Source organism: Bos grunniens, chromosome 29 (assembly GCF_055505025.1).
Source record: "Bos grunniens cultivar Pamir isolate PY7600 chromosome 29, Bosgru_T2T1.0, whole genome shotgun sequence".
In the NCBI taxonomy this organism is placed as follows: domain Eukaryota; kingdom Metazoa; phylum Chordata; class Mammalia; order Artiodactyla; family Bovidae; genus Bos; species Bos grunniens.
The window spans coordinates 18101760-18121035 of record NC_141193.1 but is presented as its reverse complement, the minus strand read 5'-3'; the positions used below and the strand labels follow the sequence as shown (position 1 = coordinate 18121035).

The 19276-nt window shown below is 51.0% G+C and overlaps 1 protein-coding gene and 1 long non-coding RNA gene across 2 annotated transcripts in view; one reads left to right on the top strand and one right to left on the bottom strand.

The window, feature by feature from the left end:
- Nucleotides 1–1997: 1997 nt before the first annotated feature.
- LOC147342204 (uncharacterized) lies at nt 1998–2888 on the top strand. Its single transcript, XR_015157545.1, has 2 exons — nt 1998–2132; nt 2475–2888. It is a non-coding gene; the product is annotated as an uncharacterized LOC147342204 (long non-coding RNA).
- Nucleotides 2889–7440: 4552 nt separating this feature from the next.
- JAM3 (junctional adhesion molecule 3) overlaps nt 7441–19276 on the bottom strand; it is a 28945-nt gene continuing 17109 nt past the window's right edge. The window contains exons 2-9 of the mRNA XM_086383659.1: nt 12375–12440; nt 11807–11920; nt 10780–10932; nt 10250–10452; nt 9741–9840; nt 8532–8661; nt 8394–8448; nt 7441–8141 (exon numbers count right to left, since the gene is read on the bottom strand). Coding sequence (XP_086239785.1) covers nt 8106–8141; nt 8394–8448; nt 8532–8661; nt 9741–9840; nt 10250–10452; nt 10780–10932; nt 11807–11920; nt 12375–12440 — 857 coding nt within the window. The 3' untranslated portion in view covers nt 7441–8105. The remainder of the gene's footprint in view (nt 8142–8393; nt 8449–8531; nt 8662–9740; nt 9841–10249; nt 10453–10779; nt 10933–11806; nt 11921–12374; nt 12441–19276) is intronic.

Sequence of the window (19276 nt, the reverse complement as noted above, 5' to 3'; positions counted from 1 at the left end):
CCAACTCTCACATCCATACATGACTACTGGAAAAGCCATAGCTTTGACTAGATGGCCCTGTGTTGGCAAAGTAATGTCTCTGCTTTTTAATATGCTGTCTAGGTTGGTCATAACTTTTCTTCCAGGGAACAAGTGTCTTTTAGTTTCATGGCTACAGTCACCATCTGCAGTGATTTTGGAGCCCCCCAAAATAAAGTTATATGTAGAGTACATCATGAGAAATGCTGGGCTGGAGGAAGCACAAGCTGGAATCAAGATTGCCGGGAAAAATATCAATAACCTCAGATATGCAGATGACACCACCCTTAGGGCAGAAAGTGAAGAGGAACTTTCATCACTCTTGATGAAAGTGAAAGAGAAGAGTGAAAAAGTTGGCTTAAAGCTCAACATTCAGAAAATGAAGATCATGGCATCTGGTCCCATCACTTCATGGTAAATAGATGGGGAAATAGTGGAAACAGTGTCAGACTTTATTTTTTTGAGCTCCAAAATCACAGCAGATGGTGACTGCAGCCATGAAATTAAAAGATGCTTACTCCTTGCAAGGAAAGTTATGACCAACCTAGATAGCATATTAAAAAGCAGAGACATTACTTTGCCAACAAAGGTCAGTCTAGTCAAGGCTATGGTTTTTCCAGTGGTCATGTATGAATGTGAGAGTTGGATTGTGAAGAAGGCTGAGCGCCAAAGAATTGATGCTTTTGAACTGTGGTGTTGGAGAAGACTCTTGAGAGTCCCTTGGACTGCAAGGAGATCCAACCAGTCCATCCTAAAGGAGATCAGTCCTGGGTGTTCATTGGAAGGACTGATGCTAAAGCTGAAACTCCAATACTTTGGCCACCTCATGCAAAGAGTTGACTCATTGGAAAAGACCCTAATGCTGGGAAGGATTGGGGGCAGGAGGAACAGGGGACAACAGAGGATGAGATGGATGGATGGCATCATCGACTCGATGGACATGAATATGGGTATACTCCGGGAGTTGGTGATGGACAGGGAGGCCTGGCGTGCTGCAATTCACGGGGTCGCAAAGAGTCGGACATGACTGAGAGACTGAACAGAACTGAACTGGAAATAGTCTGTCACTGTTTCCATTGTTTCCCCATCTATTTGCCATGAAGTGATGGGACCGGATGCCATGATCTTAGTTTTCTGAATGTTGAGTTATAAGCCAACTTTTTCACTGCTTTCCACCAAATATTCCCCAAAGGCTTTCAGGGGCTATTTTAAAGACCAGGTGATGGAAGGGGGTCAAGAGGTGTGTGGAACCAGGTTGCAGACATTCTTCTGACTGGTGAAGTAATCAGGAACCAATATCCTCAACCTGGTTCCAACCCATCCAGGTGCTTGTGAGCAGTACACAGTTAACTTCTTCCACTTGGTGGGGTTTCAGTCTCTGCAAAACAGCTCAAAGGACATGGCTCAGAATATTATCTGTAGCACCTGAGGAGGAGCTAAAGTCCTTGACTTTGTTTAATGGCTAAACTGTGATTTTGTTTTGGTTGACTTTCTGCATTTTCTTACCTCATTGCATTTATTCTTTGACTAAAGTTTTCTACGGACGAAAGGCAGGTGGAGGGTGTGGGGCAGGGGTGCGTTCTGGGAAGGCCCTGTAGGGTCCTGCTGTTACACTAACTGCTAAATAAATGCTAACGGCTCACCCTTCACTGGCGAGCTCAGTGCTGTTACTGTTGTGTTGGTTTCTAAGCAGACGATGCTTTGTTTTCTCCCTAGACCCCTTCAGTCACAGTGCAGGGGGCGCATGGAGCCTGGCCGTGCGGTGGGCATGGTGACAGAGGTAGTGGGGACGGGGTGGGGGCATCCTGGGGCACTGGCATCCGCTCTCACGTGGAGCCAGGTGGAGGGGCGAGCCCTCTGAGCACAAGTGGATTTGGACACAGATGCCTTTGGTGATGAGGGCGCCCCACCAGCACATGGCAGTCGTGGCTCTGTGTCCTCAGCACTCACCTTGTGCTGACCGAGCACCAAGTGAGGACTTAACCCAGATGATCTCATTTAAACCCTGAAACTCCCCTGAGGGAGGTGCCTGTCTCCCTCCCAGAGACAAAGGTTCTCAGAGTAGCTTACACAGCTGCTGGGATGAAAAGCCCAAGTTGGACCACGGTGGGAGGGTGAGTGACAGTGAACGGAGCAGGCAGTGGGCAGGGCAGCATCTTCAGGGGACAGGGGAGGGATGGCAGAGAGAGGGTGGGATTCGGGGGCTCTGAGCTGTGGGGGGTGCGGGGGTGGGGCTCAGGCACAACAGGTGGCTGGGGAGGAGCCGAGGCTGTGAGCGCTGGTGCTTGGAAGGTGGTCAGGGCAGCCGTCGGGTCCTACAGGGGAGCTCAAGGAGGGAGGCCAGGCTCTGGCACCGCCCTGGGCCTGGTGGACACGCAGCTGGACATGCACCCACCGTTGCTCAGCTTCTCTACTTGAAGGCCTTTGCTAACCTGCAAACCATTCTTCTGACCCAGGGACCAGCAGTAATACATCCGGAGAGGACAGGAAGTCAGAAGCCAGTCCCTCCAGACCAGGACACACGCCCCAGGGAAGCTGGATGGCATCGAAAGCCCAAGACCGGGGGAACAAAGTAGTCCCTGGTGGTTCCTAGAGCTGTTCCCTCCTGGGGGGTCCCGCCCAAGGTCCCATTCCTCCTATTTCCAGGCCCTCAAAGGCTTTCCAACCCACACAGGTACTTCCCTGCAAGTGAATGCAACATCTCCCACAAGAGGCAAGTGCCACAGGGCCCCTGGGATGTTCAGCCCCCAGAGCTGGAAAAGAAAACCAAACTGAGTCTGTTAAGTTCTCAGAGGGCACGTGGCCACCAGCCCACACTTTAAATGCTCACCCATGGCAAGGGGCTATGATGAATAAAACTGCTGTATCCATTTGTGTGCAGACTTTTGTATGAACATCAGTTTCCTTTGCTCTGGGACAAGTGGCCAAGAGCACAAAATCTTGTTGTATGTTGTCGCATGGGGAGAAACTAGCTGTTTTCCAGAGTTGGGCTGGACCAAAAATTCCTTGTAGGAAAGTTTTCTTTCTACAGTTTTGTTTTTAGACTTAGTGGGGGTACCGTGGACCACTCTGTATTACCTGTGAAACTTCCTGTGAATCTATCATTATTCCAACAATAAATTGGAGAACACGACTCTATTTCTAAAATGATGATCCTCGAATCAGTATGGCATTTGGAATCTACTGGGTATGCCAGAAAGTGATGTAAGTTTTAAAAGTGTTGATATTTACACCAGCATAGCAGACAGATTCTTTACCGTTTGAGCCACCAGGGAAGCCCATACACCAGAAATCATATACCTAATAACTATACATACTTAATGATTTTTACTTAAGGCCTCCTGAATTCTTTCAGTGAACATGTCAGGTAAAACATCAGCTGGTGTAACTGCATTCATGACCACAGGGTGTGAAGGGGATGCTTGTGTGGTCACGGATAATCTGCAGTGCATGTCACTCAGCAGTCCTGTCTGAGGTCTGGCTTTCAGACTCTTGAACCATGAGCATCAGGGAGTCTGCTCTGCTACCCGACTGAAGGTTAGTGAAGACAGAGTCAGTCAGGGTGACGTCAAGATTTCCCCTTTACCAAATGTAGCATTTTTTATCTCGGGAGATTCCTACAACTGAATATGACACGAGGGCCCTGTCTTTGTATTCCCACTGTTTTTCATTTTTCCCACATCCTCACCATCATCACTATTTAAAAATATTGCTTATCCCGGTACAACATATACAACATAAAATTTACCATTTTAACCACCCTTACATGTATAACCCCAGTGGCAATACATTCACATGTGCAATCAACACCACCATCCATGTCCACAACTTGTTCACTGTCCCAGACACTTTGTCCCCAGCAAACAGCAGCTCCTACTTCTCCAGAACCCAGCCCCAGGCAACCTCCAGGCCACTGTCTCTGGATTTGCCTACTCGAGGGACCTCACTAAGCGGGACCCTACAGTATTTGTTCTTCTATGTCTGAATTATTTCTTGCGGGGGGGGCGGGTGCGGTTTCCAAGGTACATCCATGTAACAAGAAGCATCATTCCACTTTTAAGGCTGAAGGATATTCCACTGCACATGTACAATCATCCCTTGGTAATGAACCAATGTCTTGGTGAACTAGGGCATTGGTTCCAGGACACCCCTCAGGAGCAAAATCCATGGGTGCTTAAATCCTTCATATAAAGTGGCCTAGTGTTTGCATATAACCCACACCACCTCTCAAGTACTTTAAATCATCTCTAGGTTACTTATAATGCCTAATATAGTGTCAGTGCTATGTAAAAAGTTGCTGAGGCTGTGATCGCTGGTGCTCAGAAAGTGGTCATGGGAGCCGGAGCAGGGAGGTCAGGCTCCGGCACTGCTGTGGGATCCGCAGCTGGACACACACCGCTTATGCTCCACCTGCCCCAGCTTCTCTAAGACATCTGCTGTGGGGGAGATAGAAGACCTGAAACAAAGCTTGGGTCCCTTTTCCCTAAGGGGAAAGATTTGGTTGTATTCTTCTCAGACATTCTGTCTGTTAAATGACTACTGATAAAGCCCTGTGCTAAAAGTACTCGGAAGCTGTACTCCCTGTACTCCCAGCTTCTCTCCCTGAAGGCCTCTGCCAACCTTCTGCCAACCATTCCCCTCACCAGGGACCATCACATTCCGCTCGGAAATCAGCTACATGGTCTCACCTGGGCCAATGCTTCCCCTCACAGGCCAGTCCCTTCCAACCCAGTTCAGAAGTCGTGCCGCCAGGCCTGCTAGAAGCCCAACTGACTGCTTCTCCCTGGAAGCTGCCACTGTGAGCAGTTCCTTATAGTCAGTACATAGCTTCCTATGTCTGATGTCAAAATCCTGACTATATTTTGTTATTTGTAAATGTCAAACTTTTTAAAGATTCTTCAAATGCATAAAGGTTAAGCATGAGTACAGTCTCTGAGTACTTTTAGCACAGGGCTTTTATCAGTAGTCATTAAACAGACAGAATGTCTGAAAAGAATACAACCAAATCTTTTCCCTTAGGGAAAAGGGACCCAAGCTTTGTTTCAAGTCTTCTATCTCCCCCACAGCAGATGTCTTAGCATAGACTGCAGTCCCTGCTTAGAGAAAACCTGTGTTTTTTTACCAGAGCAACGGGAGCACTGCTTTACGTCTAATCCACTTAGGGCTATCCCTGCGGTGGAGGGGGCCTTAGGTTCCTCTGTACCACCAGTCTCCTTAAAACACTGGCAGGTGTGTGCTCTGTCCAAGAATGAGCAGAAAGAAACTGGGCTGGCTCAGGTTTCATCCCAGTTCTGCAGGAACAAAAGCACAGGGTTTCTGTTTGTGTGCGCCACGTGTGGAGTGGTGGGAGGATGAGACAGTAGATGCTGTCCTGACCCCCAGCTTCCCATGTGTGAGTGGGCATGTGTGCACATGTCTGCACGGCATACTCCGCATGTATGCACAGCGGGGTCAGAGGGTGGCCCCTGGGGGAACGCCCTCACCTCCGTCCAGCCTTTCGAACCCAGGGTGTGCCTGACCCGAAGCAGGAAGGAGGGAAATGAAGAGGCTGAGCTGCTGCCTTTTTTTTTGAGAAGCTTTTATAAATGAGGTTTAACAAACACCAACGTGCAGGTGTGTTAGTAGCACAAGTCCGTGGCACCAGGCGCAGCCGCAGCCACACCAAGGCCATGGCGGGAGGGGCGGCCTCCAGGCTCCTGCCTCGTTTACACCTTAAAATCTCCCGAGACTCCTTTTCTGTCTGCATGTCGACAGTGACGGGCAGCGACCTTCCAGACCCACACTCACTCCCCTCTCCTCTGTCAGAGCCAGGGCACGGGGCAGCGGGGTGGAGGTTTTAGGGTCCAAGAAGGCCACCCCGTCACCAGAGCTGCCCTCGGGACAGAGGGTGCCTCCCTCTCCGCCGAGAGGAGTTGAGAAGAAAGGATCCTCTCAGGTCTAGCGCTTTCAAGTCACAAACTCAGAGAAGATGCTACCCCAGGAGGATGAAGAGCTGTCTTCCGCTGCTACCAGTTCTCATGGCAGTGTCCACACCACTTAGAAAAGAAAGGTCAACACAGTCTTGAGTGTTCAATTAAAAAACCCAAAGTATAAAAAATTATGACCCTGAACGTTTAGCCCCATGATGACTATGTTCTTCTACGTGAAAACCATCCGGTGACAGATGAGCGGGAGCAACCTTCTGCGAAGCTCCTGCTCCAAAAGGCTTCATGTCAGGAGTGAATGCAGCGGCGTGTCTGAGGCTGGGAATGCCTGCTCGCAAGGAACAAAGGCCTCTGGATGGTGTTCCTGACGCCCCTCGAAACAGGCAGCGGGTCGGGTGGACAAAGACTTCATCACCGTCAGGAAACTGTCTTGAACCCAGGCTCATGCTTTGCCCACCGTCAGTCAGGCCGTCGCCTGGCTACCCTTCCTGCCATCTTTAGAGGCTGGCCTCATGACCCCGAACAACAGCCTCCTGGGAGATGAGACGGAACCTGCACTGTCTTCATGGCAGAGGGACAGCGGAGGTTGCTGTCTTGAAACAAATGTAAATGTGGTTGACAGGTTTGATTTCAAAACTGCCTTTGGCCCTGGACCATCCCATGAACTGCATAAGTAGTGTGTGTGTGTGTGTGTGTGTGTGTGTGTGTGTGTGTGTGTGTGAAAGTCACTCAGTCATGTCCAACTTTTTGTGACCCCATGGACTATACAGTCCATGGGATTTTCAGGCCAGAATACTGGAGTGGGTAGCCTTTCCCCTCCCCAGGGGATCTTCCCAACCCAGGGATTGAACCCAGGTCTCCCACACTGCAGGCAGATTCTTCACCAGCTGAGGCACAAGAGAGGCCCGCATGAGTAAGTAGAAGGAATTTAAAGGCCTGACAGCAGAGCTGCTGTGTTTACTGAGCCACGCACAGCCACAGAGCTTGGGCTCCGGGAAGCCAGGCTGGGGGACCACACGGAGGACCCACCCTTGGACCCCACCCTTCCAGCCCCCTTGACACTATCCTGGGTGGACCTACATGGCAGGTGAAGGGCACTGTCAGAGCTGTTCTGCCCAGGGCCCGTGTCGCGGCATCAGGTGGATGAGGGCATGAGGGCTGGCCTGGAGGCTCAGGAGCCAACTCCGCTCTGAACAGGCATGCGGCTGGTGCACCTGTGTCTCAGGGCCTGGGGTAGGGGTGGGGGTAGGCCCAGGGAAGGTCACCCAGGAGCCCTGCGTCTCTTGTGCACGGACACAAATAGACCATGAGGTTACTCAGCTGGAGTTTTCTCAAAGGTTTCCTAAGCCACCAGTGGTGTTTCCAATTGAACAGGAGCAGTTTGGGCTCCCTAGTTTAAGTTGAACTTAAAAAAAAAAAAAAAAAAGATACAGTATTTAACGGCGTACGACAACTTATTTACAATTTAAATAGAAATTTTCAATAATCAAAATACATCTTTAGCAAAAATTTAGACTGTAAAATTTTATAAAATAAACACCCATAGAAAAGCAGAACATCATGTCAGTACCATTTCAGATTCAGCACAAGATGAAGGCTCTCCAATGCTGGGACCCTCTGTGGATGAGCAGGGTTCCCACAGCTAAGAAGATCCCTCCTTCTAACAAGCTGTTTACTGTCCTGATTTGGGCTGCTGTTATCAAATGCTGACCCAAAAAGAATCCCTCAGATGGACACCAGGACTATCTTGGCAAAGCCTGGGGATGAAGTGGCCCCGGGGCCACTGTGAAGCCCTGTCACTGCAGCCAAGGCTCGGGTCATGACCCTGGCTGCCAGCCCTGGATGCTCATGCTGGCGTGGCCCCACCACGGGACAGGTCACCATGCCTCCTGAGCCCAGGCTGCCCACCTCGAGGCTGGCAGACCCCATGGGGTTGGCTCCGCGAACCCGGCCACTTCCTCGCCTTGTGGTGACTTGCCCATTTCCAGGAAAACTCTTTTATTCGTGTAGCTTGTTAAAAAGTAAGAAAGGAGTAGCGGTCAACTTTGGCCAAAACAAAAGCTTTTGTGCATGTGTCTAGCCCCATCTGGCGCCCCTTGCGGGGCTGCTCCTGGCAGGGTCCCCCGTGGAGGTGTCTGTGTGTGCACATTGCCGTGCCACCATCTAGATCACGAACGAGGACTTGTGTCTGAAGTCACCCTGAAAGGCCAACATAGCAGGTTAGAGGGTGGCCAGCAGGTAGGAAAGGAGCCTGACACCACTTCCCTCGATGTGCTTTTAGATGGGAATGGCCACAAGGCCTGCGGACCGAATGCCCCATGAGCACACCGCCGGGGGCATGCTGAGGGGCTCGTGTGCTGGACATAACTCAAATCTCTCTCCTGGGGACCCGCCTGGTTTTCGGGGGGATGCCATCTTCCCTGTGGAGACACCGTCTCCAGGCTCCCTTACCTCCTCATCTGTCCTGATGTAGTTAACTCCATCTGGCTTCCCTGGGTTCTTGTAGCTGAAACAGAGCAGAGGAGCTGGGTGACGCCTGACAGGCCATAGCAATGCTCAGGGCACGCTGTTCACGCAGGACAGGCTCACCTTTCCCCGCTCCGGTCATGGCTGATGAAGTAGCCACGTCTATAGGCACAGCAGATGCCCCCTGTGATGAGGGCCAGGACGGTCAGCACGACTAGGACCCCCCCAATGATGCCGCCGATGTTGAGGTCATCTGGAGAAAGCGAGGGGTGAGAAGATGCTGTCCCCCCACCAATACCACCCCCAGCCTGGAGCAGCTCTGCCCACAGGCTGTGACACCACCTGCTGCACCACAGCCGCCACAGCCACGGAGCATGGCCTGCGCCCTGGGGAGTAACAAGCCTCTGGGGCACATCCTAGGGCTTTCTTACTGAGAAACGGTTCCCCTACAGATCAGAACTAGGAGCCAGAGTCCTAAGGAAGAAAAACCCCTAAATTTCGAGGGCTTTTCTTTGCTGATTATTTAGCTTCAAGTGGTCGTTAAAAGGGCAAATAGGAGCTAAGAACGTGGCCTTGCAGCCACCAGCCGTCCCTCAAGGAGACCCTCAGCTGCACTCTCGAGCTTCAGTGTGGGGCCTGAGGCTGCACCCTTTGTGCAGATAAAAGCACAGTGGAAACCACACAGGGGTGTATCGACCAACGCTGTCCAGGCTGGGAGCTGCTGCAGTTCTCCCTTGTCTGGTAGAGGGTTCTTGAATGTGAACACATGGTTAAAGATGCATTTGAATTCTGATTTCATAACGTCAGTTTCCAAGCTCCGTCTCTCGGGTCAGGAACTCTGGGGCACAGCCCAGGAATCTTCTTCCTGCCCAAGAGCAGCTCCCCAAATCTGGCAGCAGCTGGGGAGTCCCCTGGGGACCGGTTCCACGGGGTCCCTGTGGGGACCTGGGGTGGGCCCTGGACCCTGCCCACCTCCACTGAGCTCCGACAGCCCAGAGGAAGAATCACCCCAACAGCATAAATTACTGGGGTGAGCCCTAGTTTCCGCTTACTGCAAAAAAGTTAGACTGGGTAAATTCCTAGAGACCTTACACAACCTTACGTTTCCATGATTCTATCAGTTACCAAAGAAATGGAGTTCAGGATACTTCAGTGAAAGCTGTGGGTTGAGCAGAGAACCCGTGGGTCAGTCCTTCAGAGGGTCCTCCCACCAGACCCGGCAGATTCCAGGGAGCCCGTGCGCACTGCAGAGAGCAGCTGGCACTGAGCTGAGGGCACCAGCGAGCGTGACCGGCCCGCCAGCCCCCGGGTCGAGGCTCAGCAGACACTCACACACTTCCATGTCCTGCTCCTCGCAGCGCGACGAGCCCGCGTCATTGGATGCGATGCAGTAGTACTGGCCTGAGTCCTCCTTGTGGACGGCGCTGAACACCTGCCAGGCGTCGGGAGTGAAGGGAGACCCAGTGCTGTCCCACCTCCCCACCAGGGGCTGTCCCCAAACACAACAATGTGGCTCAGTCTTGCCCATGACACCATGAGCAGCCGGAACACACCAACAATGTTGCAATGTCATTGTGTGGCCAGTGAGCAAGGCCCACTGCCTCCAGACTCTGCTCCAGATGGCGCTGGGCAGGCTGCCCTGCACTCCCCTTGGCCACTGTCCCCTCAGCTCTGCCTGCCCTCCTGCACCCACTTACAGGCTTTCCTGTCTATAAAGGGCGGGGTCGGGGGGAAGTGGTGGTTCCTGATATTAGGGTCTGTAGCTCTGGTCTCCTGTCTGCTCACAGGTGCTCTGCCCACAGCACAGACGCCCATACCGCACCTCTTCCCGGAGCTCTTACCAGAGTGCCCGTCTCAGGGTTTAAGACGAAAGAGGAGTTTCGAAAGCGGGGGTTGGCCCTGGAGTCTGTGGGCAGTGGCACGTCATTGCGGTACCAGCTGTAGTGCGGCCGCGGGAAGCCCTCGCCCTCCTGGCAGGACAGGGTGGCCGCCTTGCCCACAGGCACGGCCCTTGGCACCCTGCACACCGGGGCCACCGGCTTCACTGTGGGAGGAGAGTGGGCGGGGGTGAGAACCAGCAGCAAGGCCTGCTTTTACCCGAGCCCACTGAGAAAGCTGCTCCACAGTGGGAATCCCAGCCCCCGTGAAGACCCCCAGCCTTTCCAGTGCCTCCGGCTTGTGAGGGGCGAGGCAGAAGCTCCACTTCCCTCCGCAACCCCGACCTGTAGCTCTCAAAAGCCCTCCCTGCCTAGCCCCTGTGGGTCCTGCCACACCCACAGGGACGTGACTCTGGAAGAAAAGGAAGCTGGTCTTTTCCACCAGCAGACGCCGAGCCGAGGGCAAGGGGCCTCTGCCCCGCGTGCACCCCCACCTTGCACGGTCAACTCGATGACGATCTCGTCGATCTCCTTGCGGTCATTCCGAGCAACCACCTCGCAGCGGTAAAGGGCCGAGTCTTTCCTCGTCACGTTCCAGATCTTCAGAGACGTCTTCCCCAGCAGCTCTGCACGGTCGGTCAGGTCTCCTGTGAGAGGAGAGGCACTGAGGGAGTCCCTGCAGATGCCTGGCTCCCCCTAAGGCTTTCCCGTTAAAGGAGAAAACTAGTCACCCGGCACCAAAAGACAAGGAGCATTCCACAGACAGTGCTGCGACCACAGGGTACCCCCGTGCAAGAGCGACCTGGACCCCGACCTCGCAGCCCACACCATACACAACACACCTTACTGCACGAGCTACACTCAAACCCTTAGGAAGAAAGAGATGTGAACCACATGACCTTGGACTAGACAGTGATCTCTCAGATATGACGCCAAAAGCACAAGCCCTGCACAACCTCTAACACACACAGTTATATTGTTCCAAATTGGGAAAGGAGTACGTCAAGGCTGTATATCGTCACCCTGCTTATTTAACCTATATGCAGAGTACGTCATGAAGCTCCCTATGCTTCCATGTCTTTGTGCCCCGCGTGCTCCTGGCCCAGCATCTCCTGCAAAGAGTCAGACACAACTCTGCACCCCTGCCTTGCTCTCCTGCGAGGTGTTATCGGCATCCAGGTATATGCAGTGGTCACTGCTGTCCCGCTGCTGCTGAAGTCACTGAACTTGTAAGTCATGGCTCACGAGAGGGAGGTGGCCTCAGAGAACGTTCACTAGATACCTCAAAGAGATGGCTGCATGGAAACTAAAGTCCTCCTGAGGAGGTGATATTTACTGAAGCAGAGAGGCAGCTACAGGGAGGCTCCACCCCTATCCTCACCACTTCTGCAGGCTCGAATTCGCCATAGGAAAACAGACAGAAAACCAATTCCGGCTCCAGATGTAGGTCCACGCAGAGCCAAGTCTTGGCCGCAAGTGCACACCAGGGCCTTCTGTACAAAGAGGACCACAGGATCATACCCTGAATCTTGTTGTCGAAAAACACATAGGTGGTTTGTTCATCTTGGATCTTCTTCCATTCAATCCTGGGGTCATTTGTCTGTGAATCCGTAATGATACAAGATAGTTCCACACCTAATGAGAAAGGGGTTAGAAAAAAGGGAGAGAAAACTCTCTGTGATTGTGGAACAATTTCAGGTTCACTTGTATACCCAGACCCTACGAGCTATGTCTATTTAGGTCTGTCGTGTAGATTAAAAATCCAGCTAGTGCCAGACTCTGAGAAAATTTAATTTTAGCCAGAAAAACAATGAAGATGATTAGCAAAGAGAGTGCACGTCCCCCTCATCCTGTGCTTCTACGTCAGAATGCTCTTGGCCATGTAAATGCAGACGCGCCAGGGACCAGGTGGTGGCCAGCAGGGAGCCTGCTGAGTTGCCAAGAGCCGCCGAGGCCATGCTGCGCTGACACGCGTGCACACCGGGGGTGCCGACGGGCCTCTTGGGCACGCACGTCCGTGTGCCTGTCCTGTGTCGGCCGCCAGACCACCGAGTAATGCCCCTTTGCCTCAAGCCTCCGTTGTACTTACTTTCAAATTCCTGAACCACTGGGGTTCGGTTGCTGGATTTGAGATTCACAGCCCCGATCAAGCAGCCTGAGAGGAGAAAGAAAAGCCAAGTCAGAGACGATGCGGCTCTGAAACGGCAGAGAGCCTGCATCTGAGGCCAGATTTTCCTTCATGGAGGCTGCAGTCACTAGCCACAGGGGACAGAAGACATCCTATTCCACAATCTAGTCTTTTAAGAAACGGCAGGGTGACAGCTTTCTCTCGGTCTGACCTTCACCAGAAGGAACCCGGAGAAAAGAGGAGAGTTTCCAGAGTGCGCTCTCTTTCTTTGCCCCAGAATAAAGACGCTAGAGCTCTCAGGACCTTCCTTCTAAGTATGTATTTGTGAGGGACTGCAAGAGAAGAGCTACACATCGACAGATTGGACAACCCAGAGGAAACGGACAAATTCTTAAATCCGTACAACTTTCTAAGACTGAATCATGAAGAAAGAAAATCCAAATAGACCCATCACTAGTAAGGAGATTGAAACTGTAACCAAAACCTCCCCTAACACAAAAGTCCGGGACCAGACAGCTTCCTTGGTAAATCCTAACAAACATTCAGTGATTTGATACCTGTCTTTCTCAAACTACGCCAAAATGGAAGAGGAGGGAAGGCTTCCTAACTGATTTGTCAAGGCCAATATCACCCCGATACCAAAACCAGACAAAGGTGACACACAAAAAGAATATTACAGGCCGGTATCTCTGAGGAACATAGATGCAAAAAACCTCAGCAAAGTATGAGCAAACGGAATATAACAATACACTGAAGAGATCATATGCCACGAACAAGTGGGATTTATCCAGGAATGCTTCAGGAATCCAAAAATGGTTCTACTCAACGTTAGATATGACTGAGCAATTTCTCCACTCCTGGATATTTATCAGAAGAAAACAAAACATTAACTATAAAAGATATATGCACACCAATGTTCACTGCAGCATTATTTACAGTAGCGAAGATACGGAAACAAACTAGGTGGCCATCAGTGGAAAAACAGATAAAAGGTGTGTGTGGCGGGGTGGGGGTGGGGGGCAATGTGAATGTATAAATCCGGGTGGGATGGAATATTACACCGCTATACAAAGGATGAAATCTTGCCATTTGCAACAACATGGATGAAACTTGAGTTGTTATTCCAAGTGAAACGTCAGATGGAGAAAGATAAGTACCGTGTGATTTCAGTCACCGGTGAAATAGGAAAGCAAGCAAAGGAAATGAGAAAATAAATGAACAAACCAAAGGATGATAGGTCAAGAAGAGAGAGTAACGGTTACAGAGCGGGTGGGGACGGGTGTAGGGGTGAGCAGTACAGTGACAGATGGAAACTAAACTTTTGGTGGTGAGCAGCTGTAGTGGAAACAGAAGTATAATGTTGTACACATGAAGTTTATATAATGTTATAAATCAATGTTATCACAATAAAAAAATTTTTTTTTTAAATTTTATCTTGCTTGGAGTCACTGTTAATCTTTCTATCATCTCCCAGATCCACATAGGCCTTCCTGCCATTCCTCCCTCTGGCCTGGCACTTCCCAGTAGGATGGCATGGACATTCTGGGTACAGTTACCAGCCACGCAAGGGTTCACTTCGCTGGATTTGCTGTTTATCTAACCTGTGGTTCCCAACATTAAAGGCTTTCTCCAGTCTTGAATAAAAAAAGAAAAATAACAACATGGTGATTTTCATGAAGTTTAGTTGAGTGAAGCTAATGGATGAAATCAAAATATGCTATTTGCATGGTGATCCCTTTCAAAACTAGCTCCTGACTCTCCATGAGTTTAAACAATGTTGTAATTGGTTATCATGGTCTCAAAATGTTTTAGCCGATTTTCTTGGGTGAAAAGATTAAGTAGGTACACTGACCACCTATGAAGAGTCCTTCGGCTGCTTGGCCTCTAGGAAAATCTGCCATCCCCAGAGACGGCCTTCCTGGGCCTCAGCTGACAACACAGGTAAGAATACGTGAAGACCTGTGCTCTGAGCTCCAGGTCACAACCATCCATTCAACAAGCCAGAGAGATGGTGGGGTGGGTACGGAGGTGTTTCACTGCACGAGTCACCGCTTGGACACCCTCCTTTGCCCCTTGGCTGGGGTGCCAGCTCAGCAGATGCAGAGTAGGAGCCAGAGGGCCAGGTCAGTGTCTAGTCCCAGTGTCATCTGGTTAGGAGACTGAGCTCTGGAAGGATAAGGACCCCACCCCTCTAGACAGTGGTCTGCAAGGGAAAACGGGTGCTCTTCCTAAGAGACTGTGGTGGGTGGCGGCGAGGCTGCCAGATGGAGAACGCATGTCAGGGTCAGCAGGGGGAGGAGTGAGGCCTGGACACGCACCAGCAGCCAGCGTGGGGTTGGGGCTGCTTGTGGCTCGACCATTCTCCTGCTGAGAAGGAGAACTGAAGCGCTGGGGTTTTTCTCATAATAGGATTGACGCCCAGCCTGCTGAGGAAAGAGCCAAGCAGGAGGGGTGGGAAGGCCAGAGTGCTGCTGGGGTTTCACCCTGTGGGTTGGCTCCAGCATCTCCTGAAAGCACTGCCCCCTCCCAGGTTCTGTCAGGGGCGGGGTGACCATGCACCCAGCTGGTTCACATCTATGAGCAAAGAACCAAAACCAGAAGCCAGGAGTTTCAATGCACAGTCCCTACTTCACTGCTCAAACAGTCCCTTATTTATACAGAGAGCAGCAACAGCAGGTGAGAAGAGGATCTGGGGCTGAAGGAAGCCTGATTCAGACCCTGAAGTCCCGCTCACATTACTCTGTTCTGCAGGACCTTCCTTAGCCGAGAGGCCAGGGAAACAGCCTTGAGGAAGCCTCTGGAAGGCATGGCAATGGTGTCTTGTCTCCAGCAGCTCCCTCCTCCTTCCAGGAAGCCAGGACACTGAATCTGGGGAGCAGAGGAGCGGGCAGGCAGGGAGGAGGCCTCGCTGGGTCCTGCAGCCTCCTGTCCCCGTCCCCCACCACCCAGACGCCTGCGTTGCTCTCCTGGTCTGGAACAATGCCACAACTCTGAGTAGCAAGTACATATTTCTACTTTGTTTTGCGAGACCCCCAGGCCTGGGGGTCTGACGCCAGGCAGGCTGTGGGGAGATTACTTTGGGGCCCCATTTAAAAGCCCACGTCCCACTCCACCTCCTTGGCCCTAGAGGACATACCCCGAATTCTAACTCAGCAGGCTGGGAAGGGCCCGGGTCTGTGTCTCTCCAAGCCCCTCATGTCAAACCAGGGTCACCCCAAGTGCAGAGCCCGGTCCCCAGAAGCACAGGCCTGTTGCTGGGTATGAGGACTCGGCTTGCCCCCACTTTGCTTTCTCAAGAATCACTGGCTACCAAGTGCTTCTGGATCCCCAGGCCGAAGGAACTGATAACAATAAAAAACAGTCATAGAAAAGTAGACTGTGAGCTGGAACAGCTGCTGAGGTAAGGCCATCTCGGCCGCAGGCAGCCAACTCCGCAGAGGGTACCCTGCTCTGGTCACTTACCCCAGAGCCCACACTGGTGCCTATGTCCTGAGGCAGTCTGAAACAGAGGGAAAATGAAACCCCAAAGGCACCACTCAACCCACATCCATACACATCAGATGGCGAAGTGCAAACTGCCCATCTTCTCCTCCCGTGGAAACAAAACCAATCTGAATAGCAAGACAGGCCTGCTGGCTCCTGGGCCAGGCCAGGCGGAGGCCTTCCTTTTGCCTTCTGAGTGCCTGCAACCATCTTAACTGCAGAGACAGCTCTCAATGAAAAATCACACTGATCTGGGTTTACATTCATTACTGTAAACTGAGAGGGGAAAGCGACTCTGTTAGAAAATGTTTCCACTAAAGCCGGATGCTTGGCTCACTCGGGACTCGCCTGCCTGCGTGTGTCTGTAAAGAGTTATATTTAGCTGCTGACATTCCGTCCAGTCCAGTGAGCGGGCCCGGGGCCGCGCGGGCGCACAGAGGTTCCACCGCGAGCCGCCTCGCAGGTCCCAGGACTCCGGGCTAAATATAAACAGCAGTGCAGGCCCTCCAGTGAGAAGGCTGCACATCCGCCCTTCGAGACCACGCCTGCGTGCCTGGTGAGCAGGGCCTGTCCCTGGAAGAAGGCCTCCCATCACAGTACGTTTTCAACATTGCTTCGGTTCCTTAAGCAAGTTTTACGGAATTTAAGAGCAGGGGGAGAAGGTCCATGTCAGTGATATTTTCCAGACACATTGTAGAGGGTTCTGATGAGAACACAGGCAGCTGAAGCTCTGGTTAAAGCTGGCCTGTTGTTACTCTGGCTCAACTAAATGGTTATTCAAAGAGACCCTTACAAATCAAGTATGAAGAGAACCAACCAAGCATCATGGAGTTCCAAGTAAATCTGACTGCGATGGTCCAAGTGTTAACTTGAGAGTGTTTGTGTTGTGTGTGTGTGCTAAGTTGCTTCAGTTGTGTCTGACTCTTTGCGACCCTATGAACTACAGCCCCCGAGGTTCCTCTGTCCATGGGATGCTCCAGGCAAGAATACTGAGGTGGGTTGCCATTCCCTTCTCCAGGGGATCTTCCCGACCCAGGGATAGAACCTGTATTCCTTAAGTCTCCTGCACTGGGAGGCGGGTTCTTTACCAATAGTGCCACCTGTGATTAGTATTAAATTGTGGACTTTAACTGCACTGTCCTCTTTAATGTGTGTGTGTGGGGTGGGGTGTGGGCAGCACTCATCCAATCAGTCAGGAGGCACCAACAAATCAAAAATGCCAGTCTCCCAGGCAGGAGGGCACTCTCAGCCCTCCTGGTCTCCAGCCTGCAGGCCTTCCCTGCAGAGTTTCAAGTCACCAGCCTCCATAATCACACAAGCCAGTTCTTAACAGTAAATCTCTGTGTGTGTATAGAACATACATACGTAAAGGAAATGCATTCTGTTCTAGCCACACACACACACACACACACACACCCTGTTTGCTGCATTTCTCTGGGGGACCCTGACTTACACCCTGGACACAGAGCATCTTGTCTTGAATCCCAGATTTATTGGGCACAGCACGTGTACCCCCATGACTCTAGACAGAGCCTCAGCACTATCACATCCTGCTCCAGGGCTCCGCTAAGCAGCAAGACGTCAGCGAGGCCCTGCTGACGCCAATTCAGATTGCTATTTCCTTTAACTCATCTCCAGGCCAAAGCCATAGAAGATTCCTGACCACAGCTCCCACTAACCAGGCCAGGGCACAGCAGATGAAAAGTCTATCAAGTGGTACCTGGACAGTGTCTGAAGAGCTAATGCCCTGGAGGGAGCCCTCCCCTCACCCTCCCTTCTCAGGCAGAGGGGTTCACACAGTCCAGGGAACCCTTCCAGGGTCACAGTGGGAGGAGTCCCATCACTAAAGGAAGCTGAGGGGGGCAACCTGGCGAGGGGGAGGAGGAATGGCTGGGTCCTATATGTCCCTCAGCATCAAACCACCCGGTAAACCAGAGCCTGGGGGGTCAGCCTAGAAGGGCAGAGGAAGGAGGGCACAGCCAGGGTGGGGGTGGAGGTGCTGGGGTGGGGAGGAGGGGTCTGTGCACACTGGTTTTAATGCCACTGGACTTGAGGTGGAAGAATACATTCTGTTTCTTCTCTAACACCAGTGTATGAAAACCATTTCCTACTGATGGCGTCTGAGTCATACACAGAATAAACAAATTATTATGAAGCAATTTAATTTGCTTTTTCTTATCTTAACAAAGAGTGAAACTTTCAATCTACTTATATTTTAAGTTCAGACCAGATTATACATTCAATAAATACAGCCAATGCAAAAAAATATATATTTTTTTAATTTTACATTAAAGCTAGTTGTAAGGAGACAGAAACAGGGCAGTATGAGAGAAAAATCTAGAGTTTAGAGACAGAGGCACAGTCAGGACAAAATACATAAAGTTTACTATATAAATGCACATAAAAATAGACATAGAAAAAGGGAGAAAGTGCAAAACTGTAAAAAAAAAAAAAGTAGATAGAAGAGGAAATGGAATACAGATCAATGGTCGGCACGAGAGACTGCTGAAACATCTGCAGGGGTGGCCTCGGTCTGATTTTTTTAACTGGTCTTCACCTGCTCCACTAGGAACAGGAAAATCAGACATGCCTGTCTAGAGAGGAAATTCTTCCCTGGGAAGCCACATCAAAGACACTATCATTCTGGGACAAAAATCGAGTAAAGCCATGGTCCTCTTCACTTGTTTTGCTAACAATTTCAGTCTAACAAAACAAGGACTCCAGCCCTGGCTGACCTGCAGAGTATTTCATGTCAAAAGCTGCTCTGAAGGAACGACTTTAGCATTACGTGTTTTATTTTAGTAAAAAAACAAAAAATACACTATAAGGACCCATGAAATCATTTATTCTAATAAATAACTTCAATTTTAAAAAAGAGGTGAGGGGCTGCCTGATAGACATAACAGGGTGTGGTGCTGTGATGGCGCATCTGTGGCCAAGCGTTCACCAAACCCTTCAGAACCGTATACCACAAAGAATGAACTTTGTATTTCATGAACACTGAAAAGTACAGGGACTTCCCTGGTTGCTCCAGTGGTTAAGAATCCACCTTGCGATGCCTGGGGCACGGGTTTGACCATGAGATCCCATGTGCCACAGAACTAGGCCCATGCATTGCAAATGGAGAGTCCACGCGCTGCAATCAAAGAGCTGCGTGACACAGTGAAGACCTGGCGTGCCGCAGCTCAGACCCGATGCAGGCAAACATATACACACACACATACATATACATATCATACAAGATGTCCTGGGAACCAGGATGGGATGCAGACTGACAAATGAAACTAACTGTATTACGAGTGAAATAACCTCACTTAAGGGGGAGGGGAAGAAAGGAATTGACAGAAATAACTTTGGAAAATATGTTCTGAATGGATATA